Genomic DNA, 22,681 nt, shown 5'->3' with positions numbered 1-22,681 from the left:
AATAATCAATATTTTATACATATAAGGGGAGAAAGGGTAAAACGGGTCATCCTAAAAATTTGGTAAAAATTTTTTTTTACACAAAATTGTTCTTGATCGTCACTTACGACTTTTGTCATTTTTTAAAAATTTTTTTTTAAATTCCCGCGTGAAATTCAAATAATTTATTGCTCCTGGATTTTGCGTGTCCTCAAAATTTTTTTTCGGGAAGTTATGATTTTTTTTTTACTGAGATTAGATACAAACTGAGATCTTAAATTTAAAAACTTTAATTTACGGTGATCTGATTAGACATCAGATCTAAATAAATTTTCCATGATAAAAAAATTAATAATTTTTGATTTATTTAAAATAAAAATTCATGAAATTTTTTAAAATAATTTTAAAAATAAACGGGTGATTATTATATTCTGATATATTTATTTATTACTTTAACAGATTAACAATAAAGTTATAATTAAATAAACTAATTAAAGAACTACAATCTACAGATTATACACTATTATTACTATAATGTTTATATGTATGATTTCATACAGAATATAACGACAAAAATATATTCATATCACAGTCATAGATGAACAAATTACTCAACAATTATCTACTGTGAAGAAGAGAAACTTGTTAATCTTTAAATTTTTTTTCATCATTCTAACATTTATAATTTATTATTTTTAATCATAAATATATTTTATTTATATATCTATAGATATATGTCATTTTAATGGATAATAACATTCATTCATATAAATGGAAAACGTTATTTTTTTTATGCGTCATCAATTATTTTTAATGGAAAAAATTACGCAGCAAATATATATATATATATATATATATATATATATATATATATATATATATTTCTATACATATATATGAATTTTCCTGCATAAATATTTTAAAAGTTAATAAATTATATTAAATATTATTGACCATGATGATAATGATATTCAATAATTACTAATGAGATGTAATATTAATTAATTAATTAATTATAGACAATAATATATAGACATATCATCAGTCTGCTGTAATTCAATTCAACAGCACAAGTGTGCCAATATATATATATAGATATATGAGACCCAGATACGTTCATCAATTCGCTTGCTAAATGTATGAGTTAAATTTTAATAACATACATATTTTGCACCATATTTAATTATGAATATGATAATTATACTTTACTGCTCTGACTATTTTTGGGTGTAGAAAATATTACAATTTAGATAACGAATTTTTTATTCATTATCTACCTGGTGTTCAATTTTTAAAATACTTTTTTTATGAATTGTTAAACTGTAAAAAAAGGGCTAAGTCCAGGCGGTGGTGTTAAATTTGAACACTGAAAGTGGTGTTAAAATAACACTCGCTAGTGTAAATATTCATTACCGGTGTTAAAATATTTTTTGGTGTTGAAAAATTTTTATTTTCTCTAGATAAAATTTTTTACACCGAGTTAACACCGCCAAATTACACCATTTACACCAATGTTATTTCATTTTAACACCATGCGGTGTTAAATTAAATCCATTTTGAACACCGCTTTTTTTACAGTGTAATATAAATATTTTCTAAAAATCAATTTTTACTGCATTATAATTTCAAATTTTGATTACTAGATCATTGAAATACAAAATTAGAAAATAGCAAAAATTTTTTTTTTTTATAAAATGATAATTTGAAAAATTCAAAATTGTGGTTTTAAAAATGAAACACTGAATAGTTGCATTCGTTATCTAATTGGTGACAAAAAGAAACAAAATTTAAAAATCATAATTTCAAAAATTTTTATGAAAATATTCAAAAACCAAATTTTTGAGTCCAATTTTTTTTTTTTATTAATCTGTAAAAGAAAAAAAATTCAAAAATATTAATATTTTGATTTTTTACACCCAAAAATAAATGAAGTACTTGAGTATAATTACCGAATAGTCTCATTATGTTGTGCATTATTATTATTTTTAATTACAGATACTACTACATATATCTAGATTGCTAACATTTGTCACATGAAAGCACAGCATTACACTACAATTGTAATTTGTAAGATAACACCGTAATTACGCAAAACAAAAAATATATATATTTATATGTATGTTTTTGTAATGTAATTCTTGTTATTTAATCGTAATTACTATTATTATTAATTCGTTAAAACCCAGACTTAATAATTTATTTTCAAATATTCAAATTGTAAACATAGAAAAAATTTATTATATAATCAGTTCGTATGATTGAGTCTGCTGTTAACAATAATTATGTTATTGTATTATTTCAAATATTATAATGAAAACTCGATAATTTATGGAAGACTACGTTACAAAGAATATTATTTAAATTTATCTGTTTTAAAATGAATTTCAAAAGTAAATTTATATAAAAGAGTACAAAAAAATGAATGCAAGTTTCATATAGAATAAATTTGTAAAAAAATTACACGGAGAAAAATTTACGGTAACAATTACAATATATTATGGGAGTGATTACCATGTTGTATGATAACAGGCTTTTTTTAATGTCGGTTATAGGAATGGCACCGATCCGAGTAATAATTACCATAATGCATGGTAATAATTACTATAATGTATGGCAATAGTTACCATAATGTATAGTAATAGTTACCATGGTGTATGGTAATATTTACTATAATGTATATTAATAGTTACCATAATGTATGATATTAATTACTACAATATTATGGTAATTATGCCCATAGTGTATAGTAAGAGATACCATAATGTCTGGTAGTAGTTACCATAATGTATAGTAATAATTACAATGGTGTATGGTAATAGTTACTATAATGGATCGTAATAGTTACCATAAAGTATAGTAATAGTTACCATATTGTATGGTTATAGTTATCATAATGTATGGTTATAGTTACCACAGTTTTATGGTAATAGTTACCACAATATTATGATAATTATGCCCATAATGTATAGTAATAGTTACTATAATGTATGGTAATAATTATAATGCATACTAATAATTACCATAGTGTATGATAATGATTACCGTATATTATGAGAATCATAGCCATAATATATGGTAATATTTACCATTGCAGTATAGTAACGATTACCATAATATTATAGGAATATTTCACTTATATTGCGGAAACGATAACCATGATCTATGGGGTTAATTCCCATGGGCATCCCTCGGTAATCATTACCAGAATTCAATTACCATACGATATAAGAGTTTTCACTATATTTATAGGAATTGTCCCCATAGCCATGGAAACTTTTTCCAGATTTTGCGTTATGTCCCATAATTCCAAGTAATTGTTACCATAACATTACGTGTTAATATTTCATAAGCTGTGCACGTTTTTTTATTTAAATTTTAACTTTAAAGTTATCATTTAAATTTGAAATTCAAATTCATAATTAAATCTCTGGGCTTGTGAGTAATTCATAATTAATAATTAATAATTAATAATAAATTAATCAATAACTTAAATAGTCGGTTCAATAGAATGTTTAAGATGATTTAATGCTGGAACAAGAGTTTGCAGCGAAAAATATCGCGATCGATCAGTGGCGTCGACACTCGTTATATGTTGAAACTGACAAGGCTGACTGATGTTACTTTTAGCTGGTAAAACAAATTTTTTAGCCGGTGGCTGTTTCTTTTTCTTTTTGCCGGGCACTGAAAGACTTATATTTTCTGGACAAGAAACAAGACGTTCGATGTGCTGCCAAAGATCATTCGCAGCTTTTGAATTGTCGTAACTTAATCCCGCTAAGCGTGTGTGATCGGATGATAAACACATGGTATGGAAAGCTGGTCCAGATACCTATTGAAAAATAAATTTAACAGTTTGTTAATTTTAAATCAAACTATACATTCTGTTACTTTAAAAAAAAAATCCTTCCGAAAAGATTCCAAAAATCTCGACATGTAAAGTTTCTAAATTTGACCAACTGCATGCAATTTTCTCAGTTTTTGTGTCTCTACAGCCAGTCGAAAAAACTAATTTCAGTCTGATATCGCTAACTCAGGATGAAACACGATTTCGACTGGGGATGTCCGAGTCGAAAAACAAATTCTAGTTTAATCCTCAAAAGCTTCAATTCCTTTGATGTTTTATTTCCCGCCAAAAAAGTAACTCTTCTAGTATTCAAAATCCTCAATAAGAACTATGAGGTCTAAATGCGAATAATTTATCAATTTTAAATTATAACTCAGACCTCAAATCCTCAATGAACTAAAAGTTCTATTTCGGACTTTGAAAAATTTTAAATAGAAAAGGGAGGGGAGATAAGACATCGAATGACTTTCGAGATTCAAATGGGCATAAAATTATTTTCGTATGTTTTGAGTATTTTTAGGCTCTAATACAGATTATGTTATTTCAGTTTAGTCCTCAAAGTGGTAAAATGGGTCGTAACTACTATTTTGAGGACTAAACTATAACTTTCTATACTGTTGTCAATCCCAAAATTCAAAATTGATCCTCGAAAACCTCAGTGATAACTTTGAGACTTAAATCCGATTTGTATTTTGACTCGGATGTCAGCCAACTTCATCCTGGTTTAAAATCATTTTGTTTCATCCCTCGTCACACAATATACTATTAAAGTTCAATAAAACTTTTTAATACTCTACACTTTACAAATAATTATTTAACATTTGTTTAGTGAGAGGAAAATACTTTACCTTGTAAGACGATAAATTGTCGATAGTTTCACGCCATAAAGTGAAACAAGTACCTCTTTCAGCGAGTAAAATTTGTATACGTCGTTTAGAACGAGATCGTGTTTCACCCAGATCTAAAACCACTACTGGAATACCAGTAAACCGTAGATCCCATCGCTCACTTTGAGTTGCGCTTCCAAGATATAAATTTGCGAGAGATTCACAAACAAATACCTATAAGACAAAAAAAACACATTTTAATCATTTTGTTACTACTATGGTTATTTTGTAAAGTTTATTCATGTCACTCTAGGGGGGGGGGGGTGTTACTAATAAAAAAGATATTTATTAACACCATTGATATATATCTGTTGATAATAAATGTTTTTTTTATCATAATAATATTGATCTTGATTCTACACGTGATTAATTCTTGAAACTCCGTTTGATTGACGTGTTCTCGGTAAAAAAAAAAAAATCGTTATTTATAACGAAAGTTGATATTGTGTAGCAGTAAATTAATTTGGTATACAAATGAATATTGATTGCACTAAAGTTTATCAAATGAAAATTAATGTTCTTATAAAATAAATTTATATGAGAATAAAAAATAAATATATGAGGATGTATAAGATAAGATATAGATTAGATATGTATTAAATTATCAAAAATATAGTTTGAAGAAATTTCATACTTTTGTGAGTTTGAATACAATGGAATTTTTTTTTTACAAGTCAAAAAAAAATTATTTGTTTATTCAAAAAAATTTCATGCATCATTTTTACATTGGTAAGATTTTTAATTAATAATTATACAAAAAATTTTTTGATCAATTCATATTCAAATCGTATATAAAAAAAACTGGGTAATATGGTTCAGCTAAAAACCATTTCTTTTTTTTTTCCAAAAATCGTAATCATTTGAAAAATTTGATCTGTTTTAAAAATAAAAATTTTTTATTATTTTTATCCAATTTTACTTTTTATTTGTATTTAATTAACATGAAATTTAATCGAGTTTTTTTTCGTACTATTCCTTGTATAGATTACTTTCAGACTTGTTTTCAATAATTTTTATTTTGGCTTTGGTTGCCTCTAGATCAAAATCAGATTTTTTCCTCATAATATTCTGCCAATTTTTGCATTTACCCAAACCGAAATTAGACTATTTCTGTCTATTATTTTACGACCCTGTTTTTGATCAAAAACGGATCAAATTTTGAAAAAGATCAACTAGTTCAAAAACACACCGATTAGCCCAAATACAGTCTAGTTATTAGACTAAAATTCCATCAAATTTTTTGAGCCGGACAGTTTACTGTCAAAAATGGTGAATTCGAAGTGGACACGGATTTTATTTAAATCAAAATTTACTTCAGAGTTATGGAATTTTAAAAAAATCACTCTGCATAGGGGTAAATAGGGAATTTGTTTTTCCGGCGAAGTGATTTGGATTTTATTTAATTCTGTATTCACTCCGATTTGGAATAAAAAGTAATCCGCTCCACATTCACTGTGAATTTAATCCATTTTTCCACCGTAAATTATTTACAGCACAGATATAAAATCCAAAATTACTCAATTTGTAAATAGAAAAAATGTTAATTTTTTTTTTAATGCGGGGTCCAAATTATCCTGTAGACTGAAGTTACTCAAAGTGACCAATTTTTGAATTTAAAAAAAAAGATTTTTTAAATTTTACTTGAATTATTTTTTTTTATTTCTCTGAAATAAATGCAATAAATTGATATAGTTTTTGTCGAGTAAATATTTGTGAGCGAGCCCTTGGACCAAAAGGAGCAAAGAATAAATAAATAATTACCTGTGATTTTAATCCACGGAAGAAAGTTTCAAGTTGTTCTCGTTCAAGCTGTGTGACTGGTTCCAGCCGATTTTCATCGTTATTCTCCGAACTGCCTTCACTTCCCTCGTAACTTGACGTGGCTGATGTGTCTGCTTCACCTGTTGATGACAATCGTCTTCGTTGTGTTGTGTTACCGTACTCGCTGTAGTAAGACGAACTGTGAAGGGACAGATTTGACTGCAATGTCGGACAGGAAGAAGTGTACGTTGCACTATTCATTGTATGGAAACTGAAATCAATAAATAGATACATCTTTTTATTTATTATATTAATTTACTTTTTTATGCATATAAATACCAACAATATATATGTCACATATATATATTCAAATATAAATCTCATTCCAATTTTTTTTTTTGAATTTTATAAAGTTCAAAAAAATTTTTAAAAGTTGCCAACTTAGAATTCAAAACTTATAAAATTTGAAAATATGCCCAAAAATCATTTAGTTGTCAAATAAATTTTTTTTTTCACTTAGAATTAATATATGCAATTACAACTCATTTTTATTCCAATAAAAAAAAAATTCATTATTACTCTTTTTAAGGCTGGTCCATTTTACGCGCCAGACAAAAAATTTTTCCATGACAAGAAATTTGAATTCAAATTGAAGTAAAAAAAAATTCCCCAGATTCAAATACACGCCCCTTATTTCTTCAGTGAGCCTATTTTGCCCACCCACCCCCTAAGTATATAAAATATATATTTTATTTACAGTACTACCTTAGTAAGTTACGACCTTACACTATTACGAATTTTCTCATTTTTACAACCCGTGCTTAACCCTAAACCACCAAAAAAAATTTTCGAACTACCTGAGACCCTCATATTATATTTAAGTTTCATAGTGTGTGTGTGAGAGTATGTTTATTGCATTTTATAAAGTAGCTGATCATTTCATGAGATTTTAAGGGGTAATGTGGACATGCAAAAATTGTAAAAAATATACAATCGATAAATTTTGAGTTAATTTAGATTATTACACTTTAAGATAACCCATCCAGCCGTTACTTAAGTTTTAAATTAATATCAGATTTAATATTAATCATAAAACAAATGAATATTTAAAATTTCTAATATTATTTACTTAATCATTATTTTTTTTCTAATAAAACAATCGTTAAAAATTTATTTATTTAAGAAAAAATTTATTTGACTCATTATTGCCAGTAAAATTAAATAATAATTATTTATATTGATTTCGAGAAATGAAAAATTAAATGTTACTGATAAATTTTTTTGCCTGAATTTACAGACACTAACGATCCCTCACACCTACATACCCTTCCTAGCTCCAGGTCAATCGAGACTAATACTTTTATTGCCCCTTAAACTATTACGACGGTCCCAAATCGTCGTAACTTACTAAGGTAGTACTGTATATAACAATAAACCTGTTGACATATCATATGATTTGTAAATATTATCTAATTTCGGTAATATAAAATAGTACACATTAATTGCAAGATAACTCAGTTTGGATTGTAATGAATGTAACTAGAGAAGTACAGAGGAAAGTACATCGTCGCATGATACGATATATATATTCACCACCGGAAGTCCATTCTCTGACATGAAATACCAGTCGAGTGGCAGCCGTTGTTGGGCATTGTTTCTAAGTACGATAAGGTTCCTCTATTCACTATACATATATATATTATTTGTATGTATGCATGTATGTATACATATATATGTATATACGCCATATTATTGTAGTTAAGGCCTCTACTTTATAAATATATAACATCGAGATCTTGCACTCTTTCTCAGGCAATCAGACTAGACATGCTCTTCCCACGCTTAGTTTAATTTTTTTTTCCTTTTTTTTTGCTGTATAATGTAGATCACTTTGTGAAGAATTATAAAATTTATCCTTTATATTTTCACTGTGTGATTAATAAATTATTTCACGGTTTCGTGACTAATCGAGCGTTATAAGTGCAGCGGCTCCACCTTAAACTTTTATTGGATCCGTATATCCAATATATTTGATTACTTTACATAAATTTTTATTTGTTTTAAGAGGGAGCGAACTTGAGAAAATAACATGTAATTTAATACTGGGTTCAATTTATAAAACATTTACAAGATATTTATTTAATTTTTCAAGCATTGAGTTTTGAAATTTATCGTTGACGAAAGGTAAAATTTTATTTTAGTACTCTAGGTTGAAAAAACCTCAAAAAGTTTTGAAATAAAATTTTTTTATTTCATTCTTTAAATTTTGAACTCTGTATTTCTACATTTGAATTTTAAACTTGAAATATCTTCGTAGATATTGATTTTTTTGAAAAAGTGTAAGAGATCTTTTTTGTAGAGAATTTAAAGCTCTACAAAAAAGATATCTTATAAATTTTTCATAAATTCAATATTTATTTAGATATTTAAAAAAAAACAATCATACTTTTTTGTAACTTCTAAAAATTTCCAAAAAAATTTTTTAAATTTCTTCACTGGAAAAAAAAATATTTTTTGAAAAATTGAAATTTTTCATGACAAAGTAAATTTATTTTCTCAGTTTATTTTGAAATTTCATGCAATTTTTATTTATATTATTAAAAACGTCAAAATAATTAAATTTTCTTAAATAATTAAAAAACTCAAACAATTAATTTTAAAAAATTACTAGATCACTTTGAAATTTAATTACTGGTACAAATCTATTGAACTTATAGTCAATAAATTTTTATTGAATGAAAATTCTTTATAAATTTATTCTATTATTTAAAAAACATCAATGAAAATAAATTCAAGTCAAGTATGTACATAAATATGTATATATATATATATATATATATATATATATATATATATATACGAGTACACTGACCTCATTGCGGTGTTTTAATTGGCTTACGTTAAGATCTCATAATTTTTTTTCTCCCTAGTAAAATATATATAGAGATAAAACTCATATTATACTATGGTATTCTAGGAGCTCGAGTTAATTAGACTTTCCTGACCTGAGGCATCGGAAGAATTTTTTTATCAGCTATTACCTCGTTCTGTGGAATGTTTAAATAATTATTTTAGAGTGACCAAGTGAGATAATATTTATTTCAATAATCATAATAATTATACAAACTGTGAGGAGTCATAAAATATAAAGTGACGAAAATAAATTTTTTTTTTTTGTCCTTAACTTTAATTAAGTGAGTAATCAAGTGTACAACTGTCTGATCTTAATGGTATCATTAACGATACTATGGGTGCAATTAAACTAATTGACCATGTCAATGTTCGTGATGAATGAATTAAAAATTTCAATGACTGACGTCATCAAATTGTTTTTTTTTTTTTTTTTTTTTTTTTTTTTTTTTTTTTCTATTTATTTATCAAAAAATATTTTTAAATTCATCATAAGACTCAAGTGTTTTACAAAAAATATTTTCAAACAATATTCAAATACAAGTGTACGAATTTTTTTCCAGATTTTTTTAAAATATTGAGATAACGAAAAAAAAATTTTTATTCAGCTGATCAACTTACCCCAGTAATCTCTATGAACTATAATTTTTTCCCTTACTCTATATTTTTATAAAAAAAAATTTTTTTTTTTATTGAGAACAATTTTTTAAAATTTAAATTTGATTTTTTGAATAAAAAAAAAATTAATAATGAATAATTTTATGAATTATTGATATTAGCTATCGGAAAAAAGTTTTGTCCAGGTTCTAGAATATTAAAATTTAATAATTCCATCGTATAAAAGTTATTCATAAACTTTTGTTATCACGAAACGATACGATATTTAATTTTGAATCCGCGTAAAAAATTTTAAATCGTTAAACAATTTTATGAAACTAATAAAAAATTATCAATAAATAAAGTCACCTACGAATGCATAATGATTATTGATATTAATTATTTGAAGCGATTAATAATTTAAAAATAATGAAAAGCATTATTTCCTATGATTATTGAAATAAGTGTCATTAAATTTGATATTTGCTATTTGCTGTTGCTATATTTGCTATCAGTAGGAATTTCCGAAATGCTGACGTCGGAAAAGTTAGTTAAGACAACTGCATAAAATCAACAACATTCACAAAATTGAATGAATGAAATCAATGATTACTATTAACTCAAAACAGTACTTTTTTCAAATTCATAGTTGTTTTTATCACATACATAGACAACTTCAGCTCCCTCTCTTTTTTTTACTGTAATCTCACATTTAATTTCATCAAATACATCATTTTTGACAGAAATATTTCTATAGTAAGCCTAAAACCGTAAAGTCTTTTATTCAATCCTCCCTGGGTCACAATATCGAGCCTCATCGAACCCAAGTAAGCCTCAATTCAGCCTCACTGAAAAAAAAAAGCATTTTGAGCCTCAAATGACATTCAAAAAGCCTCAATAAGCCTCAAATGGTGATCAAAGAGCCTCAAATAATTCTAATCGAATTTAAGTTAGATAGTCGAGACTAGGTTCATTTGAGGCTTTTGAGACTTTTTGAACATCATTTGAGGCTTAAAATGCTTTTTTTACTCAGAGAGGCTGGATTGAGGCTTATTTGGGTTCGATAAGGCTACATGGAGAAAAAATTATAGTAACTGTTCCTAGTACGTTTATGAAATATCATCCCATATCGTTATGGTAATGATTACTTGGGATTATGGGATATAGACCCATACTTTCTGGGAAAGTTTCCATAAGTATGGAAACGATTCCTATCATTATGGTAACAGTTCCCATATCGCATGTGAAAGAATCATGGTAATGATTACCATACTCATAGGAATAGTTCCCATAAGCAAATAGGAACCAATCCTATAACCACATTGTAACGGTTCCTAAGCGTATATAGTAATGGTTACCATAATATTATGGTAACTATTCCCATAATATTATAGTAACCATTACCATAGGTACATAGTAACGATTACCATAATTCCATAGGAACTATTCCGATACCATATGGGAATTATACCCATAATTATAGGAATGATTACCATAATATATATGGGTGCCGTTCCTATAATCAAAATTTCAAAAAAACCGGTTACCATGCAGTATGGGAACCATTCCCATAATATATTGTAACTGTTACCATAATTTTCTCTCCGTGTAGATGGAGGCTAGATATTTTGACCCGGGTCCTTATAAACTTGTTTCAATTTCGATATTTTTGAACCAATTGAAATTCAGTTGACTCAAGTGCGAATAGGCCAAGTACGCAGCGTATTTCGGAAGAAAATTCGATTTTTATCAGTGTGCAAAAGATAATGAATTCTATAATTATTCTTCTTCATCATAGCATTCTTAGCAATATTATAAATATTATATTCAGTTTTAAAATATTATTTTTTTTTTTAAATTTAAATTTAAAAAAATATAATGCAGTCATGTAATAAATGTAAATCTTGAGGAAAACAAAGTAAACATTAAATATTTGCATTATTTAATCGTCTCGAAGCATAAAAATAATATTTTAAAAGTGTCTCTGACGTAATTCCGTGTGTATCTTTGCATAATTATTATTTTCCAAGTATTTGCGTCGTATATTCAGTGATTTATAAACCGATTATAAATTTTTTTTATGCTGTTTTTATGAGCGTAATTTTAACTCTTTAATCAGCCGTTAAATTAGTACATATATGTATATCATAATTTAATTTTTATTTATATTAATTAATAATAAATAAATTCAATTGGAAAAATATAAAAAGTAAGGCAATAAAAAAAACTTTACTTATGTATAAGTCGTCAATTATTTTTATGTTTCATTGAAAGTGTAAGCGGATTTTTATGTTATTATCCCGATTTATAAAAACTTTTTTTTTTCCATGCAGTTTCTTCCGCGTGAACTTGTTTATTCGCATGACGTGAGACACTGGATATGAGACATTAAACCGGATATGAAACAGGCCCCCCCTTAGTGTAGTCTTTACACAATACACACATAAGAGCTCTGATTAATTGGAAGACTCAATGACTCATCGTCGTCGTCATCGTCATTATTATTATTATTATTTTTAGATGTATACGATCCAAGAATGTTTGTGAGAAAATTGTTGTTTAACATCTTGGTAACGACTGTCAATGCTATACGTTAATGTAATATATATGTGTATTAGTTTGTATACATATATATAGATATATAAATATCTAACTGAAAACATCGTTATGAACTATGAAGAAAAAATTTTCCATACGATTGAACGTTTTGCTTCATGAGAAACCTGGAATGCGTCATGAAAAAATAATTTATATACAGGTAAATGTATATATTGGGGGGGGGGGGGGGGGTAACGGGTACTTAGGGAATACTAAGTTTTTAAGGATTCAAATACACGCTTTTTTTATGATGATATTCAAAGGAAATCGAAAAAATTTTCAGTCGCGTTAAAGAAAAAATTTTATTTTTGCGGGCAAAATGTGAACTTCCCAAAAAAGTGAAAAATTCGATTTTTGAGAAAGTTTAACAAAAAAAAATTTTAATAACGATCAATTTTATTTGCAAAAATGATTTTGGAGTTTTTGGAAAAATTTGAATTTAAGAAATTTTGGATACCCCATTTTGCCTCCTCTCTTTTACGTCACGGTAAAATTGGTAGTTATAAAATAAAAAAGGTTCGGTTTGTCTATATATTTATATATGTACATATATATGAATAAAAAAAAAATTGTCATGACTTTAAACAACAGCTATAATGACATCTGACGCATACATTGATAAGAATACTGTTTAAAAGACATGTGTCAATATAATACATTACAACTTTCTACTTGTAAAAATGAAAACATCACGTTAGTGTATATTGAGTATAATATTTTATTTAGTAAATACTAAAATATATTGTTTCAAAAAATTGCATTGAGTACATATGCAGAAAAGCGCGCCATTTTTTTCATATTTAAAATCTGCAATTCAAAAATCAAAATTTTCAAATACTAAATATTGATTTAAATTTTTTTGATGGTTATAGAGATTTTGGATCGTGAGAAAAAATTATGTTGCGTCATTTTGACGATTAACCGTTTTTTTAAATTCCAAACTGACACGTCATAGAACAATGAAGTTTTTAAATTTAAATTTACTAACACTTATTTTATTAAAATTCGCGCCAAATTTTTTAAACCCAAAATAACTTTCGCTTCTATGTTCGTACAAAATTTGACTTTTATTCAAAAATTTTCCATCAATTACAAAATAGCAGACAATTAATTAAAATTCAAATGTTCATATAAATGATAATGAGTAAAAATTAATTAACGACCAATTAAATTTATAAAAATTCACATAAACAATTTTCATTCAAATTTCCCATAAAAAAAAAAAAAATACACTGAATGTACACATAAAATTTATTATTTACGATACAATTATGAAAGTATTATTTCCATACAAATGACTTGAGTAAATTATTGCTTACACTAGTCTGCATTTAAACAAAAACAAAAAAAAATAACAAGAAGAAAATGACTCATAAAAATAAATGATGATTAAAAGATGAATTATAACCAACAATATTTACAATGTGGGTTACCATGCAGCCAATTCATTTTTGGTTCAGGTCGCAGACATTCGAAAGGTAAAAAAAAAAAAAGAAAAAAAAGTTTCAAGCCGTTCATCTTTTGAAGATGGTTTGAAACAGGTAAGCAGTAAAGCATAATAATAAAATAAAATTATAAAAAAATTTAAGTAAGTAAGAGAAGCAAAGTTAAGATGAAGATACGGTCAGTGAACCGGCTTATTGCCTGCAGGCAAGGATTTAATCCTTGTAATTTTTACATACGAACTCATACTAATTTTAAAATTAAATATTATAGAGTCTCATCTCGTCTGGTCTCTTGTATTCATCTAAACTCAGGTTTGTTGCACCTGACATGTGAGTCAGAGGTCCAAACCTTGGACGTCCTGTGGCTTAAACTTTTAACTCTTATCTGACCTTGTGTCCCGCATGTCGAGAAAGTTTTTTATTCTTATATATGATATTCGTGTTGTATGCATACCTGAGATACTAATATCTACGCCACAATTTTTAAGGAAAAAAAGGTAACAATAAAAATTTAGTCGAGGTGAGTCAACAATGACAGTCCTATTATTGAGTCAAGGGTATTATGATTACAGTGAGAATAACATTTTTTAAAATGTATTTTACCACACCCGTTTAATAAATAATAGTATCAAGAGGTCACATATTTATTATTACATATAATAGTACTGTTAAAAATTTTTCTACTTTTTCAAGGACAATTGTCATGGGAATTTAATAAAACTTATTTATCTTACATCAATATCTTACATCAATTTGTATATAATTAAAAAAATAAGGCATAATTTTTAATTAAAATACAATTATCAAGATAATGAATTGGATTTTAATTCAAAAAATTTTTAACAGTACTGTTTTTTTTTTTTAAAAACCTTAATCACTTTTTGATAATTGCGAGTTTATTAAAATCTTGGTATTGAATTTTTTGTATTTAAAAACTAATTATACAAAAAAAAAAGAATTTTAAATTAAAACTCGGGTTTTCAAAATTAATCAGTTCTGAAATTAGTTGACTTGGGAATAATAGGGGAAGGGTGGGGGTAAAATGGGCCCCTTAAGAAATGAGGGCTTATATGTAATATAAATGTCAGTCCATTTTGCCCCGCTCTCCCCTAATAGGGGGGCGTAAATTTTGAGAGCCTCGAGTGATTTTGGGGTGAAAAGGGTCCCCAAAATTTAAGGGCCCATTTTAAACTCCCCCCCTTTCCCTAGAACAAAATTCAAAAAAAAGTGATCCCGCAAGCCGACCCCGAAATTTTCTGCTGTTTTCGAGCTCAGGGATTTTTTTGACACTTGGCTTTGATTAAATTTTGAAACAAATCCGTCTAGTGGTTTACGAAAGAAAAGAAAAATTTTTTAATTTTTATTTTTCATATAATTCATAAATAATTAGACTGATCGACTTCAAAATCTATCAGATTTTAAGTCTTGATTCGTTCCAAAGATACCGTATGACAAAAATTAGCTTACGCACATACACACACGCACACACACACATATGTTCATCCAAAAATAGTCAGAATAGTTTCCTAGGACCTAAAATTATCGAGATCTGATGAAAACTCTTTCAAAAATTGGATTGAAACCAAAAACTTATTTTTTTTTAATTTTAAATTTTAATGGCGGGAAGTTGAAATTAATTTGAAATTAAAATGCGGGGGTTTAAAATAATGACCGGCTTTAAAATTCATATTATTAGAAATTAATTTATGGGCGGTAAAAAACAATTATTTAAATGAAATAAAATAAAGTAGATTGTAATTTAAATTTTTATGACATTTATCACTTAGAAATTAAATTTTATGTAAAAACAGAGTTTCTAAATAAGTTTATTTATATTTTATATTTATGACTAATTTGAAATTTTTAATAACTAAATAATTTCCTTTTAATTTCCAGTAAAATTTTTAACAGTACTTTTTAAAGTTTTATAATTAGTGTTCTATTTATTAGTTTCTATAACGCATTTATAAATTTTTCATGCTATGAATAACAAGTAATAAACTTGCTATTATCATATCATTTTGTTTTTATGAGCGTGGGTGACATACTGATCCAGTTGCCATGTAATATTTGCAGAAACGCCTCCTGATTACTATTGTCTCATTTTTGAATTTAAATATAATATTTAGTGGAATTAAAAATATTTATATGAAGATAAATAGGAATGGAGTAGAATAAAGTTTTTTTAAAAAATGAATATATAGCGTGTTAGCAGGATCTGTTTCTTATACTCATCCTGTGTGTACTCAAGATATCTCACGATCATGCATGACTATAATGCGGTATGATTTCATAGCGTCCGGTTTGTAGAGCCCGCATGTTATACATAAAAAATAAATTTTTTATTCCCGCCAAAGTATCGTGCTCCTTAATTATCTTGGGTATTGCGAAAATAAAAAACTAGATACATTATAAATACCAAGTATACATATATTTATTGCTGTTGTTTGCTACTTTGATATTTTTTTTTTCATAAATTTCGTACCATTTGTTTTCGAAATTTGACATCAATTTTTTTTTAAATTTATTGATGTCAAAAATTCTTGTCAAATTCTTTTTTCATAAATTTCGTACCATTTGTTTTCAAAATTTGACATCAATTTTTTTTTTAAATTTATTGATGTCAAAAATTCTTGTCAAATTCTTTTTTCATAAATTTCGTACCATTTGTTTTCAAAATTTGACATCAATTTTTTTTTAAATTTATTGATGTCAAAAATTCTTGTCAAATTCTTTTTTCATAAATTTCGTACCATTTGTTTTCAAAATTTGACATCAATTTTTTTTTAATTTATTGATGTCAAAAATTTTTGTCAAATTCTTTCACAAAATTTGGGTTTAGATTTTTTAAAGTCATTAAATTTTTAATAAAAAATTAAAATTATTATTCAAAATAACCTGAGGTAAAATTAGAAGAAATTTTTTTCAAATTTAGTGAAGATTTTTTTAAAAAATGGAGTGAATTTTTAAGTTTGGAAAAAACTAATTTGAAATTTTCAAAAAAAAATTTCCAAGCTGATCAACTTTCAAGTTTTCTTAAATTTTGTGAATTTTTCATAAAACTCCAAAATTATTTTCAGCTTTGGTTCAAAAAAATTTGAAATTTAATTTTTTAAAAAATTAGATTTTTAAAAATTTTATTATTTTTCGCGGGATTTAAAAAAGTAATTGAATATTTTTATTCATTCTCTCAGAGCTATCCAAAGTTTATAATAAAGACTTTTGAAATTTAATTTAACAAAAACTTCCGCTGGTAACATCGGTAACAAGTTTCCCTTTAAAACTGATCCAATTAAAAGCGTAATAAATTAAAACTAATATTATGAATGTAAACACTAAGTATTCTAGTACAAGTGATAATAAATAGACTTAAGTATTATCTATTTGTTTAGTTAACAAAAAAAATCTCACATAATAAATTCCAATGTAACCAGTAAAAGTATTTTTGTAAAATGGAATCCCGTAAAATCGCAATGTCCTAGAACTATATGCTAATTAAAATACTAATTGGTCTAGATTTAATTAGCATGAAAAATTAAAAATATTCATACAATTTATACTTTTGATTATTGCATCGTAAAAAATTTTTACTCGCCTCAAAAAAATTTTTGTATTGAAATTTAAATAAAAAAATATTTCTTGCATCAAGAAATTTTTTTTTGTGTTAATTTAAAATCAGACGATGGTTTAAATAATTGCGATCTAAACCTAAATGTCATAAATTCAAATTTTGCTGAGTCAATAAATCGTGATCGTGAAAGGATTCACTGTATCATTAAATAAATTTATCTCTGATATAAATTTACATAAAAAAAAGTATGAAAATTATTTACAAACAATCAAAAAAAAAAAATTTTTTTTTCTATTTTACTCATAAAAAAAAATTTTTTCAATGAAACTGATCATAAAATTTCATTAAATACCGCGATAATTAAAAAACCAAAAAAAAAATTTTTAAACATTTACCTTTAATCAGTGCGTTTAAAATATTTGATTTATGACCTTATGTACATTGCAAATTAAAATCTTAAATAATTAATCACTTCACATGAATAAATTCCATTTGACAATTCACTTTTCAAAATTATATGATTTTTATAAAACAATATATATAATTAATTTTTTTTTTTTCTCATAAATTTATTTTATAATCACTGGAATTAATAATATCAATTTAATAAATTATTAAATAGTGATAACAGTTATTAGATAGTATATATATTATTTTAGTCGAAATAATAACTGAGTAACAACGGGCAGGTCTTAATTCAACGGTGAATGGAGTTGAACTGAGGACTGAGGCAACACCGCGTTTGTGCGTCACGATTCAGCCGCGAGCTAGGAGCTGGAACGACCCTCCTTGCCTCATAGCTTCACGTCTACAATATATATACATATATATTGTATGATAGAACAGATATACTAGTGTATAATAGGCCTGGTAAAATCCAGAGCATGCTCTTGCGCACTGGAGATGACACTCTAGGTCTTGTATCGGTCCCTTTACTTGCAAATATCAACAAAAATTTCACCTGACATTTCAAATATATATATTTATATATATGTTGGTATTGTTACGATACAAATACAACATTATATATATTACGTTACTCATCTTTATTTTACTATTCTATTGTATGTATGTATATATATATATATATATATATATATATATATATATATATATGTGTATATGTATGTATATATATTTGTGTCTATATATATTGATATAATGCGGAAAAGACACTTGACAGTAAGATAATTGGAAGGACGGAAACAATTGACGTTGACACCAGACTAGATGATTATAAGTTGATGAGAATCGAGACTATGGTTTATGAGCATTGTTTGAAAAGTGTAATTAGTGAGAAAAATATTTACGGTAGAAATATGTCTCACGATTCATAAACAAGTAGGTAGAAGTTTTACAATAATATAATTGAGACAAAGATAAACAATGAACAAAAAAAAAAAAATAAATAATAATAGTAAAATTATTTAGTGACGGAAAGAATTTAATTTAATTTTTATTGTTGATAACATGATAAGACTCTAATTATTTAATTATGAAAATTGAAAAAAAAAGGTGTGAACTATATTGTTTTTTTATTTTATGGTGCTTGGAGTATTTTAGTAAATTAAAAAAAAATCGGGAGTTAAGTCGGAGTGAATTTGAATTCTATTTTTGTCTGGATTTGACACTCGAGTTTTGGAGTTTTAAAAAAATTTACGTATGGAGTCAATAGAAATTTTTTCGGCGGAGTAATGTGAATTTGATTCAAATCCGCATTTACTCCATATTCATTTTGAATTTACTTCAAATTTAGTCCGCGATTTTTAGGGTTTATATAATAATTTTCTGAAAAATTTTTTTAAAAATATTTCAAAATTTATGGCTGTCATGAGGGCAAATTATAATAAAGTACAAACATGAAAAATTCTAACGGGTCTAATTTTATGAAATGTTAATTAATTTATTTATTTGAAATTTATAAATTGTCTGATATCCGATACATTTACGCTCATTTATTTCACTTTCACATATTTGATTAATCATTTTAAAAGTTTATGTTAAATATATTAATTTCTATGGCTATAGATATAGAGAAGATGTAAAAAATGCAAAACCGGTTGACCCCATACGGGCCAGTCTTAGAACTTTCCTTTGTCTGTGAGAGCATAGAGCTCAAAGATATCATTGAAAATATGTTTTGACCTCTTTGACCTCAGAAAAAAAGAGAATTTATTAATAACCAGTAATTACACTTTCTGTTGACGATTTTTCGAATTAATTCCTCAACATTTTGATGAACTAATCGAGACTCAGGTCTTCAAACTTTGATATGAATTTTAATATCCTGGTTAGTAGACAATTAACAATTTTTTGATTTTTTTCGAACAAATCAATTGCAAAAAAAAAAAAAAACTAAAAATATGCACATCTAGAAAAATTGATAAACTGAGGGTGCATTTTTTTTAAATATTTTTTTTTTTATAATTTATCATTTTGAAAACTATTCAAAAATTACTAGACGTCGACTACAGTATTTTTAATTTTTGAATTTTTATTGAAAGATTTTAAAGAAAAGAAAAAGATTTTCAAACTTTATCAAAAAACTTACAGCAGTTGAAGTGATTTAGAAAAACCTGGGTTCGATTCCCGGACTGAGCCACCATTTTTTTTTTCTTTCTATTCATGGAATTTATTTACAAAAATTGATCAGAAAAATTGAATTTTTTTCATAATTTATAACGATGCAATAATTGAAAAAAAAAAAATAGAGATCGAAACAAAATAAAACACAACATATTTTTTGTAAAGTCAGGGGTAAAACGGGACATTTTTTAGATCAGTCCACAAAATTTCGGGCAATGTAAAATTTTCAGTAAATTTTTTTTTTTTTCTTAAAAAATTTTTGTTATCTGAATTTTTTTATTAAAATCTAGACTGGGATAAAATGGACCACAATTGTTGAAAAAATATATATATATAACAATTAACTAATTGATTTATAAATAACTTTTACCGTAATAGAAAAAGTTTTTTTTTGAAAATTTTCATTTTCCGATGAAAGTAAAAAAAAATTCATTTTAAATAAATATACATTTATTAAAAATATTTCAAACTTAAATTATTATAAATTTTTATTTAATCAAAATAATTTTAAATTATTTACATAAAACTGTTTGATTGTTTTTCAAAAAAAAAAAAAAAAAAAAAAAAAAAAAAATTCTTATGGAATTCTTGTTCTGTAAAATATTAAAAAAAAACTGATTAGATGTTGAAACAAGATTATATTTTATAAAAATATTACATTCGTTAACGCGGTATAATTATCGTGCTAAAAAAAGTGCAACAGCTATTGGTAATATCATAGATAATAATTGAATTCCAATATTTGAAGCTGAATTGCAACCATCTTTGTCACTGCACAGAAAACATGAATTTTCCTCTTTACCATTACAAGAACTTTGGTTTTTTTTCACACATTGTCTGCTGATCTTTTCCACATTATTTTCTGTAAAAATTTATGGTATTTATTTTTTTTTTATTTGCTATATATAGTATTAGTTATATATTTATAATTAATATGTAATTATTTTATTTTACCTTTGAAAAATTGTTTCGAACATTCCCAAACATCATCCTCACGAAGATTCGCTTGACGTCTAATTCTGCTTACAGCTGGATTTTGTTCATCAGCATTCGATGAATCAGTTGCTGTTGTAGTAGTATTTGATGGAGTAGTTGAAGTAATAGTAGATGATGGAGTTGTTGATGAAGTAGTTGATGAATCAGTTGACGAAGTTGTTGATGAAGTAGTTGATGGAGTAGTTGACGAAGTAGTTGACGAAGTTGTTGATGAAGTTGTTGATGGAGTAGTTGACGAAGTTGTTGATGAAGTAGTTGATGGAGTAGTTGACGAAGTTGTTGATGAAGTTGTTGATGGAGTAGTTGACGAAGTTGTTGATGAAGTAGTTGATGGAGTAGTTGATGAAGTAGTTGATGTAGTAGTTGATGATGTCGTTGATGGAGTAGTTGATGAAGTAGTTGATGACGTTGTCGATGGAGTAGTTGATGAAGTTGTTGATGAAGTAGTTGATGGAGTAGTTGATGAAGTAGTTGATGACGTTGTCGATGGAGTAGTTGATGATGTCGTTGATGGAGTAGTTGATGAAGTAGTTGATGCAGTAGTTGATGCAGTAGTTGATGACGTTGTTGATGGAGTAGTTGATGAAGTTGTAGTTGAAGTTTCAGTAGATGATGAAGTCGTAGATTCAGTTGAAGGATTAACTGTCGAAGTTTCTTCAACACAGTCCTTTAAATAAGTATCTGGAGGGTTAGTCCAACAATCACCAGAACTATCTGATGAACATTGATAACATTTCAATGACATTCCTAAAAAATTATTATATATATAATTTATTGGCAGCAAATATACACTTATTAAATTGAGTCATCTTTGTTTTCACAAATATAATAAACCATGACGTAATTTTAATTATGGAAAATTTAATGTCGAACAATATTTGAAAAATTGATGTCAATTTAAAGTAAAAATTTGTAACTCGCAATCGAATTTTTTTAAATTAAATTTGTCCGGCTGTTAACTTATTTTTTTTCTCTCACATATTTATCATTAAAATATATGTTTTACACAAATTTATGGAAAATAATTTAATTAAACTTACCAATTAATTAATATATTAATCAACTAATTAATTTTGAATCGTAGATTTAATTTTTTTCCATAAAAAAATAACGTAAATTTTTTCGTAATTGCAGTACATTAAATGTCTCATATTTTTTTCGAAACTGCAATTACCAAAAAAAAAATCACAGTCTTAAAAAAAGTAATAAATAAAATAAATTACCTTTATTGACATTTGAAACAATAAAGAAACTTATAAACACTAAGGAACTTAAATTAATCCGTCGGGTAACCATTTTTGAATTTTTAAAAAACAGTATATATATATATATGTATACTTAATATAATTAAAATAAACGATACACTAAATTCTGCAGTTCTCAGCACAATGAACGAGTTACAAGTCTGATTAACGCTTTTACATAAACCACCACCTAAATCATAATCGTTGTCAAGTGCAAAGATAAAGGTAATGTCTTATCATAACTGAGACTCACGATCAATATA

The 22,681-nt window shown here is 26.1% G+C and overlaps 2 protein-coding genes across 3 annotated transcripts; both read right to left on the bottom strand.

Annotated features, from left to right (window-relative positions):
- Nucleotides 1-888: 888 nt before the first annotated feature.
- LOC103573622 (uncharacterized) lies at nucleotides 889-18,355 on the bottom strand. 2 transcript variants are annotated; one of them, XM_008552780.3, is made up of 4 exons: nucleotides 17,988-18,355; nucleotides 6,472-6,742; nucleotides 4,672-4,884; nucleotides 889-3,808 (listed from the first exon to the last, which is right to left on the bottom strand). In XM_008552780.3, exons 2-4 carry the CDS (start codon nucleotides 6,730-6,732, stop codon nucleotides 3,467-3,469), a joined length of 816 nt encoding a protein of 271 aa, XP_008551002.1. In that variant the 5' UTR covers nucleotides 6,733-6,742; nucleotides 17,988-18,355; the 3' UTR covers nucleotides 889-3,466. The 2 variants fall into 2 exon arrangements, with proteins under 2 accessions (XP_008551002.1, XP_008551003.1); XM_008552781.3 differs by lacking the exon at nucleotides 17,988-18,355 and adding an exon at nucleotides 12,212-12,506.
- Nucleotides 18,356-20,796: 2,441 nt separating this feature from the next.
- Nucleotides 20,797-22,681, bottom strand: LOC103573624 (uncharacterized protein DDB_G0271670-like). The gene is made up of 3 exons (XM_014444726.2): nucleotides 22,398-22,681; nucleotides 21,133-21,921; nucleotides 20,797-21,040 (listed from the first exon to the last, which is right to left on the bottom strand). The coding sequence occupies exons 1-3, from the start codon at nucleotides 22,468-22,470 to the stop codon at nucleotides 20,856-20,858; spliced, it is 1,047 nt and encodes a 348-aa protein (XP_014300212.2). The 5' UTR covers nucleotides 22,471-22,681; the 3' UTR covers nucleotides 20,797-20,855.

This window comes from Microplitis demolitor, chromosome 9 (genome assembly GCF_026212275.2).
Source record: "Microplitis demolitor isolate Queensland-Clemson2020A chromosome 9, iyMicDemo2.1a, whole genome shotgun sequence".
NCBI lineage: Eukaryota > Metazoa > Arthropoda > Insecta > Hymenoptera > Braconidae > Microplitis > Microplitis demolitor.
Note: the sequence above shows the minus strand (reverse complement) of the source record. Positions and strands in the feature narration are given on the sequence as shown.